At 46.2% G+C, this 22,406-nt stretch overlaps 1 protein-coding gene and 1 pseudogene across 4 annotated transcripts in view; both read left to right on the top strand.

Moving 5' to 3' along the window:
• Nucleotides 1-204: 204 nt before the first annotated feature.
• Nucleotides 205-22,406, top strand: part of TMTC4 (transmembrane O-mannosyltransferase targeting cadherins 4) — a 64,987-nt gene continuing 42,785 nt past the window's right edge. For 2 of the 4 annotated variants that reach the window (XM_045481325.1, XM_045481316.1), the window contains exons 1-5: nucleotides 205-318; nucleotides 6,117-6,332; nucleotides 11,335-11,450; nucleotides 12,523-12,739; nucleotides 17,610-17,697. In XM_045481325.1, the coding sequence (XP_045337281.1) occupies nucleotides 6,171-6,332; nucleotides 11,335-11,450; nucleotides 12,523-12,739; nucleotides 17,610-17,697 (583 nt within the window). In that variant the 5' untranslated portion in view covers nucleotides 205-318; nucleotides 6,117-6,170. Of the gene's footprint in view, nucleotides 319-367; nucleotides 510-6,116; nucleotides 6,333-11,334; nucleotides 11,451-12,522; nucleotides 12,740-17,609; nucleotides 17,698-22,406 lie in introns of those variants that run through there. The other 2 variants (XM_045481345.1, XM_045481335.1) reach the window with 1 other exon arrangement.
• LOC123581981 lies at nucleotides 11,667-11,763 on the top strand (annotated as a pseudogene).

The raw sequence follows: 22,406 nt of genomic DNA, 5'->3' as shown, positions 1-22,406 counted from the left end.
GACCCACGGGGAGCAAGCTCCCGCGCCCGCGGACTGGAGGAGGCGGCCCCGCCCACGCGGCCCGCCTCCAGGGGCCAGGCTGGGGCCGCCCCTTCCCGCCCCGGCACCGCCCGGCCTCCGCGCCTGGAACTCCGCTTCCTGCTCTCCCGCCGACGCCTTCTGTCGCTGCGCCTCTTTCGCCGCCGTGTAGCGCCTTCTGGCTCGACGTCACCGGCGCTTCCGCCAATGAGCTGAAGAGGAACGAGCTGCGGCGTGAAAGTGACCACAGGAGCAGCCAATGGCCGCGAGGAGAGGGCGGGCCGAGGCGGGAGTGTGAGAGTGAGCGCCCGCACGCGTGGGGGAGCTGCGGGCGGTGCGGGCGGCGCGCGGAGCAGGAAGGGGGGCGCGGCAGGGGGCGGGGGCGCGGCGCGGGCGGCCCCTCCCCCTGCCCAGCTCCGGGCGGGCGCCGAGAGCGGCCGGAGTTTACGCGCCCGGGAGGGAGATGCGGCCGCCGCTCGGGCTCCTTGCAGGTAATGCGTGGGGCGGCCCCTGCAGGGCCGAGTGGCCGAGTGTGCTGCGAGACGAGCATAGTTGGGCGCGGAGCGGACGCGGGGTCCTCACTGTCGCCGCGCCCCGAGCCCCGCGGGCCGGGCCGGGTCCGGCGGTGGTGCTGCTGGGAGTTGGCTCCAGGACCTGGGCTGCGACCGGGGCCAGGGTCACGGGGGACGCGAGCCCCAAGCGCCCCGGTGTAAGCTGCACACGGGACAATGGGCGCGGCGTGGAGGGTACGCGCTCCTCCTGCCCGCGCCCGGGCTCCTGCGCTCCCTCCGCCCGGGGCCGTGGTCACCGCTGCCACCCCTGCCTGCTCCAACTGCACGGGCGCTCCGTCGCCCCCGGGGCGTACCAGGCGTCTGCGGTGCGTCCCAGGAGTGGCCACCTGGTCGCGGAGCCCCGCGCCTGGCCGCCAGCTGTCCGTGGCGCCGGCGATGGCTGGGCACAGCCGGGCCTGTTGGCCGTCTGCCCTAGGTTAAAGGCGGCTCCCCTGCAGCGCCGCGAGTGCCAGCTCCTCCGCGCTGGCTGCCGAGCGGAGCGACGGGAGAACCGCGTGCCACCGGCCCGGGCGCCCGGGGCCAACGAGCTGCCACTTCCCCGCGCGGGCTTGGAGTTTAGGGAAGCCGAGCAGGTGGTGCAGCCGCCGCCTCACCTCCTGCAAACTCCGCGGGGCTTCTGGTCGTGTTGATGTTTTGACTGTGGGCTGTGTGTGTGTGTGTGTGTGTGTGTGTGTTTCTTTCTCTTTTTTTAATCACACACAAAAGGAGGGAGGAGTTAGAAAAAAGATCTAGCCAGCGCGCTGTGAATCATCCCACACAGTTATCTCTGGGAGAGCAGATGGAAGGGGAGAATTCCTTGAGGAACAATACAGTAAAGACTGACTGGATCCCTTCTCTGTCCCCTCGCCCTGCAGTCCTGACCTTGCCTGGCACACCCCAAATCGACGTGGGGTGAAGTGGTGCCGGCTGACTTAGAGGGGGAAATGGCTACAAGCTAGCAAGCTGGAAACTTTCTGGGACAGTGTAACTGTGAATGCCGAACCACACACAGTCCTTCTTGCTGTAGGCAGGCATGGCTCTCGCCTGTTACTGAATTAAAAAGCAGAAAGGTGATCACAAGAGGAAGATACTTTGAGTAGCATTTTTTTCAGCGCTGCATTGTGGGGAGCGGTGGAGATAACAGGCTCCCAAAACTTGAAGCCCCCAAGAGAGGAGCAGCCAGCTAACCTCTCCAGATGCTGGGTCACAAATGATCGTGTTCTTTAGTCTGATTTCCAGAAGCACTGTCTCATCGCAGCCTGGCAGAGGGCAGCTTGCGTTTGGATGGATTGTTACTGATGAGGTAGAAAGGTCGGCCAGAGGCCAGCAGGCCCTTCCATGCATGTGGAAAAATATTCTGCAGTAGTTAACTGCTGCTCATAGTCCCAGGGTGAATCCTTTAGATTGGTCTCACCATCCCTATTTCCTGCAGTCTGAGGCTGCTATGTCAGTTGTCACTGGGTCCCTAGGGTTCACAGCTCAGTGACATTCCTTTTGGGAGGTGGAGTCCTTGTTTTTTTGACCATTGATGATTTATGAATTTATTTGAACCCCCTGAAAATAGAGGCTTCATATTAGAAGTTTTGAGAAATTGAGAATAAAGAGCCTTCTGCTTCATTCCAAACTTCAGTTACTTCTAGGGCCAGTTAATTCTGAACAGTGTGAAATCAGCACAGGAGTCAGATAGGGATCAGAGCAGCAGTTTTACCACTTGAAAAACTGGCTGTAGCACCACTGGGACTGAGCCTGAGACCTCCGTGACACTCCCTTCTTTGCACTTCATATGGTGAACTTACCGTCCCACCCCAGAGCCAGGGCTCCCAGGCAGGACACCTGGAGGGGAGAAATGAGACCGTGTACTTGGAGACCTAGCAAGAGAAAAACAGAAAGTGCACCTTCCTATTTCATGGCTTGTGTACAAAAAAAGAGGTGGAGGGGCAGATCAACCTGTCTGTACCACCTCACTCAGGGAGGGCTTCTTTAACTTGAGCACCAAGCCTGGCTGGGATCATCAGAACAAAGGCTGCTTTCCTGTTGGAGGAAGGGAGGTTGGAGCAGGGTCACTGTATTAGACTGTGCCATTTATGCAGGACATTCAGACACCGGCCAAGGAGGCAGTGCCCTGGGCCCATCCAAGGAAGGACACTCTTCTCTCAGTTACATTGGGACAGTTGGATGGGCTACTGCTGGTCTCGGTTGGTAAAACCATCTGCAGGAATAAAGAATTGATAGCAACATCTCTGTTCCCAAGACAGGAGATCAGGGATGAAGCACTGGGAACTAGATTCTCCAAAATGATAACAAGAATGGGAAGTAATTGTTTCCATACATTCTTTCCTTTAATCCTCTGACAACCTCCCAAAGTTATGCGGTGGTACCCTGTTGTGCCAGTGAGGATTTGAGCCTTAGAAAGACTGAGAAGCTCAAGGTCTCAAAGGTAGTGAGTCCACCTCTGCCTGCCTCGAGAGCCCACCCTCTTAACCCCAGTGCTGCACTCTGAGAACTTTGCATGGGTTCCTGACACATTGTAGATTTTATGGCATTTGCTAATCTGCAGTGTTTTCTGAACCATTCCACTGTATACATTAACCATAATGCCTTAAATAAAAAAAGGGCATTTGGGAGTATTTTCAGGGACAGCAAAGTAGCGGGAACCTTGGAGACTCAGGAGGGAAGCCGCAATAGAAGTCTTGCAATCTAGGACTTGCTGATGTCCCTGCAGTAGAAGAGGGGGAGATCATTCTGAGATTAACCCAACCGTCCTGGTGATGCTTCAGGAGTCCCAGCCTTGCCCACCAGGGCACTGCAGATGTTTGAGTCCATGGTCTGCCTTCCATATATCTCTGCTATTGCCTGAGTACCAAAAGCATTCATTGTATTCAATGAATAAAGATTCATTGTATTACAAATAATCTGAAATGAAAAGTGGGGCAGGACAGCTCATGTAGGAGCACAGATTATGTGTCTTGCTTCCGTGTTCTTCCTATAAGAATTGGAACCTCACAACAACCTTTTGTGAAATAATATTCAGATGTTTGGGCCCATAGCAGGTAACATCAAGACCAGCTCTGTTGTGCATTTAAAACTGTCGCATTTTCCTCCACATTAATTTTCCAAGTCCAAGAGCACTTTTATTCCCTTCATGTGAAGTCATGCCATCTTTCTAACTACATGGTCTTTATGATTTCTTTTTCACATTGTTTTTGTTTTGCTTTGCTTTTTTAGTAGCAGTTTCTTATTTTAAAAAAATTTTTGAAGTTTTTATTTATTTATTTTTGAGAGAGAGACAGAGCAGGGGAGGGGCAGAAAGAGAGGGACAGAGAGAGAATCCCAAGCAAGCTCCACACTGTCAGCGCAGTGCCCAGTGCAGGGCTTGGACCCATGAACCGTGAGATCATGACCTGAGCCAAAACAAAGAGCTGGACGCTTAACCAACTGAGCCCCCTAGGTGCCTCTTTAGCCGCAGTTTCTTTAGCTGAAATGTAGACACAGCAGTTGGCCTGCATGGTGACCTATATGGTGTTTGCAGCTATAATTTGGGTTGAACCAATGGTTTACCCTTTCATTGGGAAAGACAAAGGCAGCAGATAGGAGCTGGGATATTTCCCACCAGCACTTGCTAAGAGTGAATTACATTAAGTGGAGAAGCTTGAGGGACCAGCAGTGAGAGATACAAAGTCTTTCCTCTCTGGGTTGTAAATCTGGACCTCTTTTCAGCACCCGGAAAGGGACAGTGTTATCATAGGATGATGTGTCCCATTGACCGTTGGATCTTTTTCCACATTCACTCAGATAAAAGCCAGAGAAAAGATGCCTGTGACCTCAGATGGCCTGACTTCTCATTTGGCTGACTTCTCATTGATTCCATAGTCTGGGGTAGTCCCTTGGAGGCCTAGAGACAAATACATCTAAACTGCCTTCACAATCAAGGGATTTGGGATTCTCCTCCACCTTCGCCCAAAAGGACTGGAGCCAGGGCCCTTACTAATGTAGATAATAAACAAAATATTTGTATTTAAAAATTAATACTAATATTAGGATTTAAAAAATAGTTCCGTGTCCGTGCTTTTACCCTTCTTAAAGAAAGTGCTTGTAACCATAGTTAACCTCCCCTCAGCAGTCATTAAAGCCAGATAGCAGTTCTCAGCGCCTCAGGTGGCTATCCTGTGGAATGACAACCACGTTAGGTACAACAATTATCCCCAGTTTAGAGGCAAGGAAACTGAGGCCAGAGAGGTTAAGTAGCTTGTCCATAGTTACCCAGGATTGGAACCTGAACACTTTGAGCCAAACATGATTCTGGTCAATCCAAAGAAAGCACCTGTTGGAGGTATAGTGGAGATAGAGACAGATAAAATGTGATTCGCAGAGTAGTTTTGTATTTGGGCAAATTCCAAGGCAGGGGGTTCTCAGGCAGCTGTAACCACTGGAAAGCTCTTACGCCTTGCTGAGTGTCACAGGAAGTAGACTCTGAGAGGACAAGGCCATAGAACTAATAAATGGCAAGGCAGAGAGACCAACCGTTATGGCTTTAACATTTTTCCTGTTTGAAAGAAAAGTTAAAAAATAAGAGGGTATTTTTAACTTGACTCTTTCACCAACGTTGAAGGTCATATTCTTACCTGGGATAGCTTCCCCCTCTTCTCCTTTAGGATTTGGCTCAGCTCTTTCTGGACTAAGATATTGTCCAAGACTGGTCAGTCTATAGTGTTCTCTCCTTCGTCCGTCTGTGTGTGAACCCCTCACCTGGCCATCGATCATGTGTCCTGCCTGATCATCTGTGTTAAAACTCTTCTCTCTGCCAGATTTTCTGCTAACTGGCATGAGTGACTGAGTTCTAGAGAGACTGTAAGCTCTCTCAGAATGAGGACCATGTTTTATACCCTACCACACATGCACGCACCATGTGCTAAGACTTAACAGGAATATTTATTGATTTCTCTGGATTGGATGAAGCAACATGGTAACTTCAAAAAAAAATTTTTTTTTAATGTTTTATTTTTTAAAAAGAGAGAGAGAGAGACAGTGTGTGAGTTGGGGAGGGACAGAGAGAGAGGGAGATACAGAATCCAAAGCAGGTTCCAGTCTCTGAGCTGTTAGCACAGAGCCCGATGCGGGGCTTGAGCCCATGAACCACAAGATCATGACCTGAGCCAAAGTCGGATGCTTAACCAACTGAGCCACTCAGGCACCCTGGTAACTTTTTTTTTTTTTTTAACTTTGGTGTAAACTGGTTCAAGGACTATAAAAACAATTTGCCTTATGGGGTTGATAGGTATAGGATTTCCTTAAATCAGCATGTCTCAAGTTAATCCAGTATCAGAAACCCAAGGGCTTGTGATTCGGTGGTTGCAATTAGGGCCAGGAGAATTTACATGTGTCCCAGTGACCCTTCTGCCCAGTAGACTCTGAAAACCACATCTTAAAGTTTGTAATGACCAGATCCTATACACTCACAGTGTAGGTGACTGTCTAGTTCCTACTCACTGCAGAAACTTTCCTAACTGTGTGTTGATGGATATTTGTGTTGTGTCATTTTTCTCATAGATTTCTAACCAGCATGATGCTGGAGCAAGAGGCTGGCATCCAGCAGTTTTCAAAATGGCCGAGTTGGACGCCGATTTGGGTCACATCATCCCCTCCTCTGTGCTTGCCCCTTTCTGGGCTAAGTTAGTAGTGGGATTTGTTTCCCTTGTATGTTTCGCACGCAGCTACGATGGAGATTTTGTCTTTGATGACTCTGAAGCTATCATTAACAATAAGGTTTGTATGGTAACCCCTTTTTGGTAAACTTGTGTTAATCATTTGCCTGTTTCTCATTAGTAATCTAAGTTCGTGTTGGATAATTCTCTATTTGACCTTGGTTAAGCATTTGCCTGGGTCCCAATTGTGTTGTAGATTTCCCATCTCTTTTAGGTAGCATCTTTGTGATTTAGGGCCTCTTTTATTGTTTACTGTTTACGGTCTCCAGCCCCTGCCTGACCTCAGGCTTTACCCTCACCACGTACCCCATCCGAGGCCCCAGTCTACACACACATCAGAGAGACCATTACTCTCAGTTTACAAGGCAAGGAAGGGCATTGCAGACTACGTATTTCAGGTTTTATGACAGATTTCTAGAATCCTAGGCCACAGCTGTTTTCCCCCTCCCCCCACCCCAACATGCACTTGCTGCAGTGATGGACGAGTCTGATCACCTGCCAAGAGGTGCGTCCGTCTGCGTCCGTTTGCAGCAGCAGGCAGGGAGTTGGCTTCTTCTTTGTCCTTTGCTGATAGCATCAGGACAGCCTGCTGGCAGGTGCTGGAGAATGAGGAGTGTGCTGTCGGTGGAAGCTGCAGTTTCTGCCCATTTCGTGTTTGGAGACTCAAATTTGCTGAGTTTGCAAAATCCCAGCCAGTTTTCTCTCCAGTGGGTGCTATATCAGTGCAGGGAAAATGCCTGTCTTTCACTAGCTAGAGAGAGGGAGAAAGAAATAGGTTTGGAGAAAGGAAAGAAAAAGATTCAAGGGAACTAAAAGAAAATCAGACAAGAGCCTTGGAGGCAGGGAGAGCCCAGGAGAAGAAATGCGGAAATGGCACAGATTTGTGACCTCTCAGTTACTCAGCAGTTATTTCGTGTGTGTGTGTCTGCACCAGTGAAGACAGCCCAAAGGAATAGCCTAATATATTTCTCTCCAGGCAGTGCAGTTGTAGCAACTCGGTAACACTTTGGTTGAAATTTTGAAGTCATGGATTCTCCCAAATGAGCAAAACCTCAATTTCATATTGAAAATGTTGAGAAAAATTCTCTGTGACCAACATGTATGTGTGACGGTGACAGTGAGGTTGGAAGAGGGGGGGGTGATTTTTGTAAGTATTTTATTTGTAACATCTTGTATGTACTGATCTTCTCTATTTTATGATTCAGACTATCAACCAACCTTGATGTTTAGTTTTTTTTTTAATTTTATTTATTTTGAGAGAGAGAGCGAGAGAGAGCGTGTACATGAGCAAGCATGAGTGGGGGAGGGGCAGAGAGAGGGGGGACAAAGAACCCCAAGCAGGCTCTGCCCTGTCAGCACAGAGTCCAATGCGGGGCTTGAGCTCACAAACCGTGAGATCATGACCTGAGCCGAAATCAAGAGTCAGATGCCAGATCCACTGAGCCACCCTGGTGCCCCGATGTTTGTTTTTTTTGTTTTTTGTTTTTTTTTTTTAATTTTTTTTTTTCAACGTTTATTTATTTTTGGGACAGAGAGAGACAGAGCATGAACGGGGGAGGGGCAGAGAGAGAGGGAGACACAGAATCGGAAACAGGCTCCAGGCTCTGAGCCATCAGCCCAGAGCCCGACGCGGGGCTCGAACTCACGGACCGCGAGATCGTGACCTGGCTGAAGTCGGACGCTTAACCGACTGCGCCACCCAGGCGCCCCCCGATGTTTGTTTTTAATTCAGGTTCTTCACTTATAAGTTTCCTCAAGTTCACCCAGCAGTTACTATAGATGTTTGTTTCTTTTTAAACCACGCTTAAAAGAAAAAAGTAGTAGCTCCTAGCAACTACATCCCATCGGTGGTTTTATAGCTGCAGGATTGCTTTGCTAACAAGGAAAGGAGAACGTGACTTAATTTTTAAAGCCCATTCTTCATTTCATTAAGAGTTTCTTCACTCTTCCACTTTTATAAAGTGGAAGATACATAAAGTGTTCGCTTAGATCATTATATTGAAGGGGGCACCTTGGTGACTTGTCAGTTAAATGTCTGACTTCAGCTCAGGTCATGATCTCATGGTTCATGAGTTCGAGCCCCACATCGGGCTTTCTGCTGTCAGTGCAGAGCCCACTTTGGATCCTCTGTCTCCTTCTCTGTGCCCCTCCCCCGCTCTTGCTCACGCGCACTCTCTGTCTCAAAAATAAATAAACATTAAAAAATTAAAAAGTAAATAACATTTAAAAATTAAAAAGGAAAAAACCTTACGTGGAAGAACTTTGATGAACAAGGCAGGGGAAAGCGCAAGCCCTGTTGTATGCAGGATGGCCTGGGACGCGGTTATAATTCTTCCCTCCGTGTGGGGTAAGGCCGATGAAGCCATTTTGTGGCCCTGCTGCACATTGTCTTGGCAGTGTTTTCTAGAGCATCACACTGTGCTCCTTTGTTAACTTGCTAGCCCTCCTTTTTTCCTTTCCTGTTTAATGAAAGGCTCCGCTCTGTTCATTGGCGCTGTGCCCACAGTAATGTGAAACAGGCTGTTCCTGGGTTTTATTGGTGTTAAAGACTGTTTTCCAGATGCTTCCTTGTAGTGTTGAGTTGCCTTTTTTCATTGAGATGATGGTTTTCTTTGAGACAGTGGAGTTAGCAGGAATTTCAGACACACGTCTTTTCCATAAATCATTGTGAGGAGAAATGGACCTTTCTTCCTGCAGCGCGCCCTGCTGTGTGTAGGCTACACCTAATCAAATATTTAGAGCTTTGTTGGTGTTCATTTTCTGCTCAAATGGAGGGAAAGATCCTCCGCCCAGCTCCTTCACAAGTGAGCAGGTACTTCTGGGACAGTGCAGAAGAAGATGGGCTTCCAATTTTGTCACTGAGTAAACCAGACTTGTGGGTAGTTTGCAAGACCTTCATGAAATACCGGACTGACTGTTAGAAGAGGGGTCAGTATGCTCAAGGTCTCTGAAGCCAATACCCAATGAAGTGAAATTCACCCACAAAGTGGATATCAGGTGACCAACTTTGCCTCTGTCGCACATCTTCAAGCCCTTTCCCTTTGATCAGTAAGCACTTAAGTAATGAGTACTTACTGAAGTCCCCGTGTGCCATGGACACTGCTTGCTTCTTTGTCCCAGCCATGATTTGACACATTTCTGCTTGAGGCTTTCCCCACCTTGGTTGTTAGAGGCTGCAGGGACTGTCCAGGTTGGATGCAGACGTGGGCAGAAGGTCTCTTCTCATGTGCACCCACCTACTGGAGTCAGGAGCTAGTCACACAAGAGGCCGAGGTCTGGAGGCAGCCAGGCAGCCCCCTCTCCCCCGCAAAGTGTCTAGCAGTGTGATTTGTGGGCGTGCTTCTGGCTGCAGAGCCCCAAACCTGGGAGCCCCCCGGGTGTCCGTGAGCCTTGCAGTCTCCTTTAAAGCATTCTTTTTTGTTTATGTTAATCAGTGCTAATCTGGTCACTGCAGGGAAGAGTCTGGACTGATACACTTAGTGGTGCTTAGCATGTCATAATTTCTAGTCCCTAAAATGTTCCTGTTTGTTATGCTTTGAAGAGAAAATTAGTATTTGCTTTTATTGCTTATTCTGCAATGCCTTGTCTGCCTCTCTTCTTGTCAGACACGGTTTAAACAATCTATTTCTACATTTAAGTGTTTTCTAAAAAGATGCATTTTTCAGGGCACCTGGGTGGCTCAGTTGGTTGAGTGTCTGATTTGGGCTCAGGTCATGATCTCACAGTTCATGAGTTCAAGCCCCACGTCGGGCTTGCTGCTGTCAAACTGTCAGTGCAGAGCCCGCTTTGGATCCTCTGTCTTCCTCACTCTGCCCCTTCCCTGCTTGTGTGCTCCCCAAAATAAATGAATGTATACTTTTTAAATATGCATTTTTAAGCATCTGTAGCACAGGACCAAATTAAATTACCTTAATAGTAAAATAGATGTCGTTTTTTAATAATTAGTGATTTTTATCTTTAAAAATTAGATGGAGGAGCGCCTGGGTGGCTCAGTGGGTTGAGCGTCCGACTTCGTCTCAGGTCATGATCTCGCAATTGACGAGTTCGAGCCCCACATCAGGCTCTGTGCTGACAGCTCGGAGCCTGGAGCCTGCTTCGGATTCTGTGTCTCCCTCTGTCTCTGCCCATACCCTGCTCATGCTGTCTCTCTCTGTCTCGAAAATAAATAAAACATTAAAAAAAAAAATTGAACACAACCACTACCATTAAACATTAAAAAAAAAAATTAGATGGAAGTTGTTTTTTCTTTCATTTTTCTTCCTGTTTAGCTAGGATACAAAAATAGACAATATATGCTTACCAGTCAAATTTTAACTGAGATGTTTTAGGAAAATTGCCTTCTGTATCGAGTATGAAAGAGGCATTAGTTTATTCAACATGGATTAAGCACTTTCTGTATACTCCCCACCCACATGATGTGGCCCCGGGGCCTCACCCCCAGTCCAGTGGGGCAGACAGATGGTAGTTAGAGATGATAAACTGCCAGGGTGCCAGGCACTGTGAGGACAGGTGTGAGATGCCCTGAGGCCCACGGAAGGAGAATTGCATCAGCTGAGGAAGGTCATAGCCTGCTGGCCGAACGTGAACGCCAGGAGATGCTGGGCTGTGAGGAGCTGAGGGGTAGCTGTCTGGTGGACACCTACGTGTGCAAATCCTTAGGGAAGGGTGGCAGCAGGATCTGTGTGGGGACCGGACAAAGGTCAGAGTCCACGAGATGAGCAGGCAGAGCTCGGCAGGAGCCAGAGCACCCTGGGCCGTGGTACCCACATCAGGACGTCGGCTTTGTCCTGGGGGCGGGGGGGAGCCATCTGGGTGTTTTAAGCAAGGTGGAGTGGGTGACCCAATTTGCATTTTGGAGAGATTAGCCGGGAGAACGTGCTGGAGGGAGGCCTGGCCGTATCCTCGGTGAGAGGTGGCAGTGGCTTGGCTCAGGGCTAATGGGAGAGATGGACCAAAGGGGAATGAGCAGCTCTAAGGAAGAGCTCCTGGTGAGGGCTTAAACACAGGGTGAGAGAGGAGTCGTGACACCTTTGTCCTGAATGCCCGCTACTGTGTCCCTGCAGGACCTCCGAGCGGAAACGCCCCTTGGGGACCTGTGGCATCATGACTTCTGGGGCAGTAGGCTGAGCAGCAACACCAGCCACAAGTCCTACCGCCCTCTGACCGTCCTGACTTTCAGGTGAGGTATGACAGCACGGGCTGCATAGGATACTGTGCCAGGTTCTGTGTGACAAGGCTCCTGGTGTGGGCGAGTGGAGCCGGTGGATCCTGAGGAAAAACAGACCACTCACTCATATGGGTCTCCGAGGAGTACATGCTAATTCCAGCTGTTAGGGGTAGGTCCCAGCAACATGGGGAGAAGGAGCCTGAGGAACCATGACTCCAGGGCTCGCTTGTCCAGGACAGATCCTAAAAGGGGAAGGATGCAGGGAAGATGAACGTGGCCCCTGTGCGAGGGTGATGTGCAAATTAGCGAAACGTTCCACATTTTGCACGTTTGTTGGAGTTGGACCTTTGCTGGTTACCACTGGAGAAACCATGTGAGTCAAGGCAACACGTGGCGTCTAAGGAAATTGTGGGGTTTTTTCCACTGTAAAAATGATAGTAACAAGGTAAAAATCTTCCTGCTGTTACCAAGTCAACGTGCAAATACAAAATAAAGCTAAAAGCACCCTCCCCCACCTCCCCATCTGCATTGAATAGATGTGTTCACCTCCCCAAAGTTCCCATTCATAGCTGTTTCAGGTGCATTCAGTACTTATGTACAGATCTCACAGAAGCACAGAAATGATGAATTAGAACTGCTGGTAACTGAAAAGCAGTCAGAAATGTGTTTTGTTGGACGGATGAGAATGTGTTTTGTTGGACGGAAAGCTGGTGGACGAACTACCAAGGAGTACTTTTTGTTTTTTGGATAAGCAAGTTACGTGACTGTCTTCAATCCAGGTCCCCGTGGGGTAGCCAAGAGTAAGGTGTGCTGTGTCATAGCATCTTGGGAGGCAATATTGCCCTTTTAGGGCTTAAGAAATTGTCTAGCTTTCCTTCTGCTTTTCCTCTCCACGTGTTTTCTGCCACACTTGTCTGACATGCTCTTATCTGCTCTTTTTCCCCCAGTAGTTAGTTATGTTCTTGCCCTTTCTACATCTCCTCCCTTTAACACTGTCACTCACCAGCCTTCTTCCTTCAGATGCTTTGCATTTTATTTTGCACACTTCTGTGCACCTGGTATGAACCCCTTTCGCTCACTACAGGATTAACTACTATTTGTCCGGAGGCTTCTACCCCATGAGTTTCCACGTGGTCAACATCCTCCTGCACGGCGGCATCTCTGTCCTCATGGTGGACGTCTTCTCCGTGCTGTTTGGCGGCCTGCAGTACAGCAGTAGGGGCCGGCGGTTGAACCTGGCCCCCAGATCCTCCCTGTTGGCCGCTCTGCTGTTCGCCGCACATCCGGTACACACTGAGTGTGTAAGTAGTGTCCGTCCGTGGCCTCTGTACTTGTGTCAGGACAAGGAACCTTTCATACGTTGGCTCATTCCCTAAAGTAGGCTGCCCTTGAATGGTCTTATTGCTGTAGAAAATATATGGTGCTAAACGCTGCCAGATGCTTGAAATGACTCTGTGTAGGTCCGACAGGTCTTTCTCTCTTAGGAAAGATGCAGAGTCCCCCGTGGGCAAAGACTTCGTAATCATGGTGTGATCTTTGGTGATACTTTCTGTTTCCTCTATATGACTACACTGTAAAGGGTAAATGTTGAATATGTAGGTGTTGAATATTTAAATATTGAACAGACACCTGGTTTGGGGGTCTGAAGGTCAGAAGCTAAGAACTCGTCTTCAGCAAAGGGTCAGACGCAGTTTTCCTGTCTTCACCGAGAACTGTCTCATTTTCAAAATACTTTTTCGTGCTTAATGTAATTGTAATGGAACTGCTGGGACAGTGGACGGGCCACTTTACAGCAGAGGAATGGCCTGGGAAGACAAATAACACATCTTCCTCAGGTCCATCACATAGCTGGCAGATGTCGGGGTGGAACTTGAAACCTGGTGTCGCAGGCTCACACTGAGGGCATGAGGGCACACTTGGAGTTGTGCTGGAAATCTCTGCTGGGATTGGTCAGGAGCTCTCCTCACCTGCTTTGCACCCCCCTCCACCCCCCACTCTTCACTACCTGGATTATTCTCCCACTAAAGGGCTTGGCCCAGGTGACGGGGCAGCTCCTAACAGGGCCGTAACCTGCTGTCCTGTGGGCCACACCTGTATTCCGTGGAGCTGCTGCTGGATATATTCGGTACAAACTATGTTGGGATTTACCCAGATGTATGGGAATTTCAGGAGCCACCCTACCCCCGCCCACCACAGATCCCTTTGAAAATAAAAGTCTGCATGTGTGCTTGAGGTAAAAGATTTGATTTTAGCCATTCATTCTGTGTAATGAAGTACCTGTGTGTAAAATACTACATGTTCCTTATTACTTCTCTGCAATAGATTTCTACATTTCGTGTGTATTTAAACCCCCACACTTAACTGAATACATTGAGCGTCTTGAAGTGAGTTTCAAAATATTGAGCAGAATTTAGTGTTCTGCTTTTGTTAAACTCTTTGTTCTTTGGTATTAAGAGGATTGTAGAGTTGTTATCACAACCTTCTAGTATCTTATTACTTCATAGCTTTTTTTAAAAAAATTATCATAATGTTTTACTTCAGCAAATTCGGAGGACTGACAATCTGGAAACTGTGGTAAAAGATTCGTTATCGTCTATTTATATATAACGGTAACCAAATTAGAATTTGCTTCCATGTGATTTCTCCTTATGGCTTAAGTGTTTGTTGGGACCCAGAAATAGTGTACGGGTTGGTCAGAAAAAAGGGAATTTCTGGCAGAAGTACTGATTTACAGTTTTGGTCCTCATTTAATTTAGTGTGATCTTAAAGCAAAATAAATATTTGAGTTATTAACCAAAGAAACTTTTCTAAAATTCTGATTTTAAATATTGAGAAGTTAGTTTATAGAAAATTTTGAAATGCCAGCGAGTGTAACTGGATGTACACACACACACACACACACCAGTAAATGCAATCTGGGAACATATTAACCCTAAAATTCTGCATTTGAAGTATTTAAAAAGAAGCCAAGGGAAATCTAGCTATAGGAGAGTAGGGAATTTTTGAGAAAAATCTCTTCATCTCCCCCACCCCTCCATTCCATCAAAGTCATTCAAACTCAAACTGCAAGAAAAAATTATGGATCATTAAAAATTAGCATTCTTTTTTTTTTTTTAGGTAATGTTTATTTATTCTGAAAGAGAGAGCAGGAGAAGGATAGAGAGAGAGGAAGACAAAAAAAAATTAAAAAAAAAAAAAAGGAGCGCCTGGGTGGCGCAGTCGGTTAAGCGTCCGACTTCAGCCAGGTCACGATCTCGCGGTCCGGGAGTTCGAGCCCTGCGTCAGGCTCTGGGCTGATGGCTCAGAGCCTGGAGCCTGTTTCCAATTCTGTGTCTCCCTCTCTCTCTGCCCCTCCCCCGTTCATGCTCTGTCTCTCTCTGTCCCAAAAATAAATAAACGCTGAAAAAATAAATAAATAAATAAATTTGTGAAGAATTGGTAAGACAAATGGGATGTGGGATTGGGGTAGTGAATTAGTGAAGAAGTAACAGGGGCTGTTTACGTAGATTTTTCCAGCCCTAAATTCCCTACTTCTGGTGATAGGGATACCTTCTACACTCCTGATAGAAGGAGGCTACTTTTCACAGGGGAGATTTATTTCCTGCTTTCAGTGGGATAAAGGATGGTCAGATCGTCCATCTAGTATTCGCTGTTTCTCAAGTACCTTTAATTCAAGATAATCAATATGCCAAAGTGGCGTATCTAAGGTGGAAGAGTCTGTTCCCTTTCCTTTGTAAGAAAAAAAATAGCCTTTGTAAAGACTTTTGCCTGAAAATACATACCACAGATAACAGGGAAGGAAAATAATATCTTTCCATACTGTTGTCAATTCCCCAAACAATTGGACACAGTGCCTCCCTCCTTGGATAGCCTTAAATTTTTTTTCTGTGAAGTCTCTCTTTAATTATAATGTCAAAAATTCTTTGTAAGGACTAAAAACTCTTTTGCTTTAAAACACCAGCCATTCTTTTTAAAATGTGTTTTTATTTATGTCAGACAATGTCATGTACATACATTGCTTAAAGACTTGGGAGTATTTTCACCAGTTACCCAACGAATGTTTATTTTCTAAATAGATTTGTGTAATGGGATGCCTGGATAGTTTAGTCAGTTAAGTGTCTGACTCCTGATTTTGGCTCAAGTCACGATCTCTCTGTTCATGAGATTGAGCCCCGCATCGGACTCTGCACTGACAATGCAGGGCCTGCTTGGGATTCTCTTTCTCTCCCCCTCTCTCTGCCCCTCCTCTGCTCATATGCTCATTCACTGTCTCTCTTTCTCTCTTTCTCAAAAATAAATAAAACTTTTAAAACATTTTTTAAGTTTATATAGGTTTAAAAGTTCATTTTAGTGTAGATCTTTAAATGTACCTTAGCTACCTAGATAATAAGTAGTTTAGGCTGGTTGTTTTCACCCCATCCCTGGTATTTATAGGAAGAAACTTTGTTCTCTGACCCCTCACAACCCCATTCCCTGCTTCCCCTGAGTCCCTTGCCTTAGGGACCACTTTGGATAAGCTTCTCTGCATTGGTTTGGATAATTTTCTGTTCCTTAAGGGTTTGGGATTCAGGGCCATCCTCAGCCCCTGTAGGTAGTCTCAGAAGGAAGATGCCCCTCCTTTCCCTCTCATTGTCCTGGGGGGTGGGGGTGGTCCCCGCTCTCTTTGTCACCACAGTGCTATGGAGCCAAAACCTGCCTCACCCTGGGCTCCTATGCCCTTTGTTTCTTTCTGCTCCCCATGCTTCTGGAAGCACACATCAAGAGTCATGCAGGGAGCTAACCGTGAGCAGCATCTACTGTGTGCCAGCTCTGTTTGGTTTACCTGCATCCCTGATTTTACTGTGTCCCTGATTGAGTGAGTTGCAGGCTGGAGTATTCAAGAACTCTCATTGCGTACTCATTTCGTTCCTGAAGTTAATTGTACTGTTCAACCCTCCGGCATATTGGCATACTTGTTCCAGATCCATTGAAGCTTTGTTTGTCCTTAGCTTCCTTCTTGGGAGGTGTTTTTCACGTGGGTGGCATTCACAGGTTGGATTCCTCAGCCCCTTCAATCCTAGTGATTGCGTGACTCCTTGGGATGCCACACGCACTGCCATCAGGAGTTAACAATCAGCATGGAAAATCACCCTCAGCGTTTCATATCTAGCAGGGTAGCATGGGAATGCTGCTAAAATAGCCATCTCTTGTCCACACACTTGGGAATCGAATGTAATTGTAGTCATTTTCATATTCTTTGTATAGTCTCTTCTCTCCATTTATAGCATAGTCTTTATTCTGTCCCACATAATCATAGTATCTCTCCTTTAAGAAAAGATAAACTTACCAGCTATTGGAGTGACACCTAGAGAATCCAGAGAATACCAGAGGATGTGGTACGTGTCACATCCAGGTGCTAGTTCGTTAGCAGAGCGTGCCACATTAACTAGACCCACACTCCTGAGTGGAGTTGTGTGTCTTTCTCTGCCAGGAGACGCTTGGAGAACAATTACTGGATGTGACATGAGACATGAATTTCACATTTGCTTTGTTATCACTAAGGTAAAGAAGGGAAGGGCAGTCATGAGAGAAAGAGATGGTTGACATTTTATTCTGTTTTCATCTTATTAATCCCTTTTGAAGTATTCTGCTTTCCGGGTTAACCCAAGTTTTGGTCTCGAAGGGAGGAGGAGGGGCAGAGGTAGCACTGAACCACTGTTCCTGTGTCTTTCTCTATTTGCCCAGTGACCTGCAACATTAATTTCCCAGCTTTCCTTCATGTTTCCAATCAAATTTTCTTTAGTAAATATTATGCCCTTTGAGCTGATAACATTTTCCAATTATAAATCCACTTTGGGGATATCAGCGGCACAGGCCTCTGGGCTCTAGGGTGCGGTGTGCTGTGACAGAGCTCTCATGGCCCACGTGCATCGCCGACTGTGTCCTGCTCCCAGAACGGCCATCAGCACGACCCTGCCAGTCCCGCTCTCTTGGGAGCAGCTAGCTCAAGTCCTAGACCAAAGAGGGAAAAGAAAAACCAATCATAAGATAAGACCACAGGGCTGCTGTGTAGTCAGCACAGATTATTTTAATAGATGGAAGAATTTCGTTTCTGAGAAATTTTTTATACATTTAGGATTTAAAAAAAAAATTTTTTTTACCTAAATCTATTTTTCTTCTCCTTCTTTTAAGGTTGCTGGTGTTGTCGGCCGTGCAGACCTCCTGGGTGCCCTGTTCTTTCTGTTATCTTTCCTTGGCTACTGTAAAGCATTTAGAGAAAGTAAGCATGATATTTGCCTTCTTATGTAAGATGGGAAATTAATCCATTTATATAATTTTATCACTTTGCGAGGATGTGGGTCAAAAAGTCTCTCTTTAGATATGTGTTTACTCCATTGCTTTTTTTTTTTTTTTTTTAAGACTTTTTTTTCAACGTTTATTTAGTTTTTGGGACAGAGAGAGACAGAGCCTGAACGGGGGAGGGGCAGAGAGAGAGGGAGACACAGAATCGGAAACAGGCTCCAGGCTCTGAGCCATCAGCCCAGAGCCCGACGCGGGGCTCGAACTCACGGACCGCGAGATCGCGACCTGGCTGAAGTCGGATGCTTAACCGACTGCGCCACCCAGGCGCCCCTCCATTGCTTTTTTAATAATACAAACTTCATACATTAGCATTCACACGGGGCCATTCTATTGAGTGGTGAAACCAAGAGCTTCTGCTCTTACACAGTCGTGGTTGATTTTTGTAATTTTATTGGCAGTAAAATTGTAGGGGAAGCACTTTTGTTTATTCTTTATTAAAACCTCTCAGTGGAAAAAAAACCAACAATGCTGGAACAGATGACTAGCTGTGGATAGGTACCTGGATTATGAAATTCTTGCTTTAATCATTGGAGTGTTATTAGTACTTACAAAGAAAGTCATTGTTGCTGGAATTGAAATGACTCATTGGGTATGTGTGTCGGGGTGGGGGCATGGAGGAATGTCTTGGGACAGCATAGCAGGTACACTTACTGAGACGCAGAGAATCCCTGTATGGCTCTGCTCATTAGATGGACTCCAGTCATCCCCAAGTCAAGTCATACCTTCCAGGTTGCTCGATCGTAGACATTGGGTGTGATGAACTTGGCTTATGTAGTAGTCATACCTGCCAGCTCCAGCAACAGTTACATGTCCATTTTCTGTATCTGAAGAAGTTAGAAGTTTATGGACTGTAGAACTCTCCTTATGTGTCACAATCAATGATTTATATCGGGGGTTGGGGTGAAGGGAAAAGAGGGAAGGCTCCAGGGATGATTTCCTCTGGAATATCCTCAGTACCTTGGCCTCCTTGAGGTTTTTCCACAATTTCTCAAGGCTCAGGTATGGTCTGGGGTCCAGGACTTTCCTGTTATTGTCATATACTAATGCTTGTTCTTTGGTACCTTCTGTGAATTAATCCCTTGTTGATCACAAAGAGCAAACCACTCATTCATAATGTTGTGTGTGCTGGGGCTGGTGACATGGAAATCTCAGGGCTGGTAAATGGCAGGCAGGCAGGCAGGAGTCGGGGTGGTCCCATGGGCCAAATCAAGCCCGTTAGCTCTTCTCATGTGGCTTGCAAGCTAAGAATGATTTTTTTTTTTTCCAAAATACACATTGAGCCATTGCTACCTAATTTAATGATCACGTGTTCAGGCAAATTTTAAGAATGATTTTTAAAACTTTTTTTTTTTTTACCATTTCAAAAATGGTAGTTTCTTTTTTTTCCATAATTAAATTTACACACCTTCCAACCACAAGTATTACAAAAGAAAGTTTAAAAAAATCATATCTTACAGATCCTAAACTTGTCTTCAGCATTTAGCTCAAAGGTCTCACCATCCTCAAAAAATTGTTCTCCTGCTAAACTCATGAGCTAAAAGTTCCGTCCAAGTAGTGACAAGACGGTCTTTGCTAGCCCATGGTCATTCTCTTATTTCTTTTTTTAAGTTTATTTATTTATTTTGAGAGAGAGTGGGAGCGGGATAGGGACTGAGGGAGCAGACAGAATCCCAAGCAGACTCCACACTATCAGCACAGAGCCTGATGCAGGTCTCAAACTCACAAACTGTGAGATCATGACCTGAGCCGAAATCAGGAGTCAGACACTCAACTGACTGAGCCACCCAGGCACCCCTAGCCAATGGTCATTCTTGTCCCATTTTCCCCAGCCAGTCAGGTCTGAACAGCAGAGTAAGGCTTGATTGGGGGGTGAAGGAGGAGGGCTAATTTTCCCCAGTACAAGATGGCATCTGAAGCTTGATGGGAACTTGAGAGGCTTGAGGGAAGGGTCCAGGCCCTGTATTTAGTCAGACTCCCTGCTGGAGGAAGGGGAAGAGGAAGAAGAAGAATGCTTGGCATGCTTGTGGTGTTTGTGTGTCTTTTTATGAGCTTTTCTTCATTTTCTTCCGCATCTTCTTGGCCATCACCATACCTGGTCCTACCATGCCATGTGCCAAGGGATTCACAGGAGGCATGCCAGGAACAGGAGGTGGGTAGGGACCTAGGGGTGAGTACCCTGGATCCCCTGGTTGTGATACAAGATGAGGGGTGCACCCAGGGGGAAAGCTGGATCCCCCAGCAGCTGCTGGGGGAGTTGGAAAGAGGTCTGGAGGACAGGCAAGATTGGAACCTCCAGGGATTTGGCCCCAGCTTGCTGGCACTGGTGTTTCAACTGTTGAGGTATTTTTCTTCCAGCCTTTACACTGCTGTCTGGGCTTGACTCCTCCTCGACTCTCTGATTTTTACATTTTTAAGTGGCTGGGAAATAAAAACCAATAGTAACCTATTGTGACATATCAAAAATGACATGAAATTCAGATTCCAGTGCCCACATATAAAGTTTTATTGAGACATAGGCACACCCACTTATTTTCATTCTGTCTGGGACTGATTTTGCCCTACAGCGTTAGTTCCATAATGTCGACACAGGCCACCTAGCCTTAAAGCCTAAGACACTTACTGCCCAGTCCTTTGCAAAGTTTGCCAATATCTGAGACAGATGATTTTCAGGGTTGTTGTCACCATCTGAGTGGTTCCAAATTTTTTTTAGTAATGATTAATACAGGTTTCCAGAAGAAAATTTTTTACTTATAAACATAGATGACTTTGCTGTTAATATAATAGCTGCCATTTATTGGCTATATCTAGTGGCACATGTATATGTGTGTATGTTATGTGTGTGTGTGTGTGTGTGTGTGTGTGTGTGTGTATATATATATATATATATATATATATATATATATATATACATATATACACGCTTTCTCATTTAAGTATGTAACAGTCTTTGTGGAATTACTTCCCCATTTTTCCAGATGTAGGACTCACAGTTTAAGTAACTTTTTCAGGGTCACACAGCTACTTATGGCAGAACTGGGTTCACACTGGAGTCTAACTCACTTCAAAGCCAACGGCAGCTGCCTTGTGTTCCTCTGCTTCCCTGTACTCATTGGACCAATGAGGCAAAGCTTATCAAAACCATCATTAAAAATAGCCAGGAGGGGGACACCTGGCTGGCTCAGTCAGAAGAGCGTGAGACTCTTGATCTCAGGGTCATGAGTTCAAGCCCCACATTGGGTGTGGAGATTACTGAAATAAATAAATAAACTTAAAAAGAAATAGCCAGGAGGTACATTCAGTTCTACTAACAAATTGGTAAATTATTAGGCATGATAATGGCATCACAGGTATGTTTTGAAAACAGTTCTGTTAGAGACTCATGGTGAAATATTTGTGGATGAAATGGTATAATGTCTGCGATTTGCTTCAAATTAATCTGAGGGGAGGCAGGAAGCATGTGGCCAGACTGGCCAGAAGTCGATCATTATTCGAGCTAAATTAGGGGGATATAAGGGTCCCTACTGCCATACCTCCACTTTGGATGTTTTTTGTTTTTGTTTTTGTTTTTGTTTTTAAATAGTTGTTTTCTTTTTAAAGGCCAGGTGAGTCACCAGATTAAGCATCAACAGATTTTAATGACATGCTTTTTTAATCTTTAAAACATTGTGCTTATCTCAGACATCTAGACAATCCATTTCTAAGGATTTTTTTCCTTTCAACCTTACACGAAACAAATCAGTAGTTAATGATGTGGGACCATCCCTGAGGCCTGAGGTTCTGCCTCTCCTGAGGTCTCTGTGTGTTTGGAAGACAACCATTTAGAAGGTTGAACAACATCTCCTTCGTTTTCTCCCTCCCCGCAATTCCCAGGTGGTGTCCATCCCCACAGTAAGTGTCAGCGGGGCTACTTAACCTTAACATTTGCTTTCAGGGTTCTGAAAGAGTTTCTAACACAGTTTGCCTTTCAAAAAGTGCTGTCCTAAGGTGAAAATGACCCAAGGACCAGATTCTTGTGATATTTTAATGTCCTGTATATTAGTGGGAGTTCCCTAGCAAAACAAAGACTTAGTTATATTATTTAAATCCCCATAGACTTTTCCTCCCTTATTTTTCTTGTGATAAAATATACGTAACATCAAATTGACCATTTTAACCATTTTAAAACTTTTTTTTAACGTTTATTTATTTTTTGAGACAGAGAGAGAGCATGAACGGGGGAGGGTCAGAGAGAGGGAGACACAGAATCTGAAACAGGCTCCAGGCTCTGAGCTGTCAGCACAGAGCCCGACGCGGGGCTTGAACTCACGGACCGCGAGATCATGACCTGAGCCGAAGTCGGCCGCTTAACCGACTGAGCCACCCAGGCGCCCCCATTTTAACCATTTTAAATGTACCAGTTCAGTGCATTAAATATATTCCCACTGTTCAACCATCACCATTGTACATCTCCAGAACTTTTTCATCTTGCAAAAGTGAAACTCTGTACCCATTAAACAGCAACTCCCTGCTCCCCCTTCCTTAGCCCGTGGAGAACACCATTCTACTTTCTGTCCATGAGTTTGACTGTTCTAGGTACCTCATAGAAATAGATTCATACAATATTTGTCCTTTTGTGTCTGGCTTATT

Source organism: Leopardus geoffroyi, chromosome A1 (assembly GCF_018350155.1).
Source record: "Leopardus geoffroyi isolate Oge1 chromosome A1, O.geoffroyi_Oge1_pat1.0, whole genome shotgun sequence".
Classification (NCBI taxonomy): domain Eukaryota; kingdom Metazoa; phylum Chordata; class Mammalia; order Carnivora; family Felidae; genus Leopardus; species Leopardus geoffroyi.
This window is presented reverse-complemented; position numbering and strand designations above follow the sequence as displayed.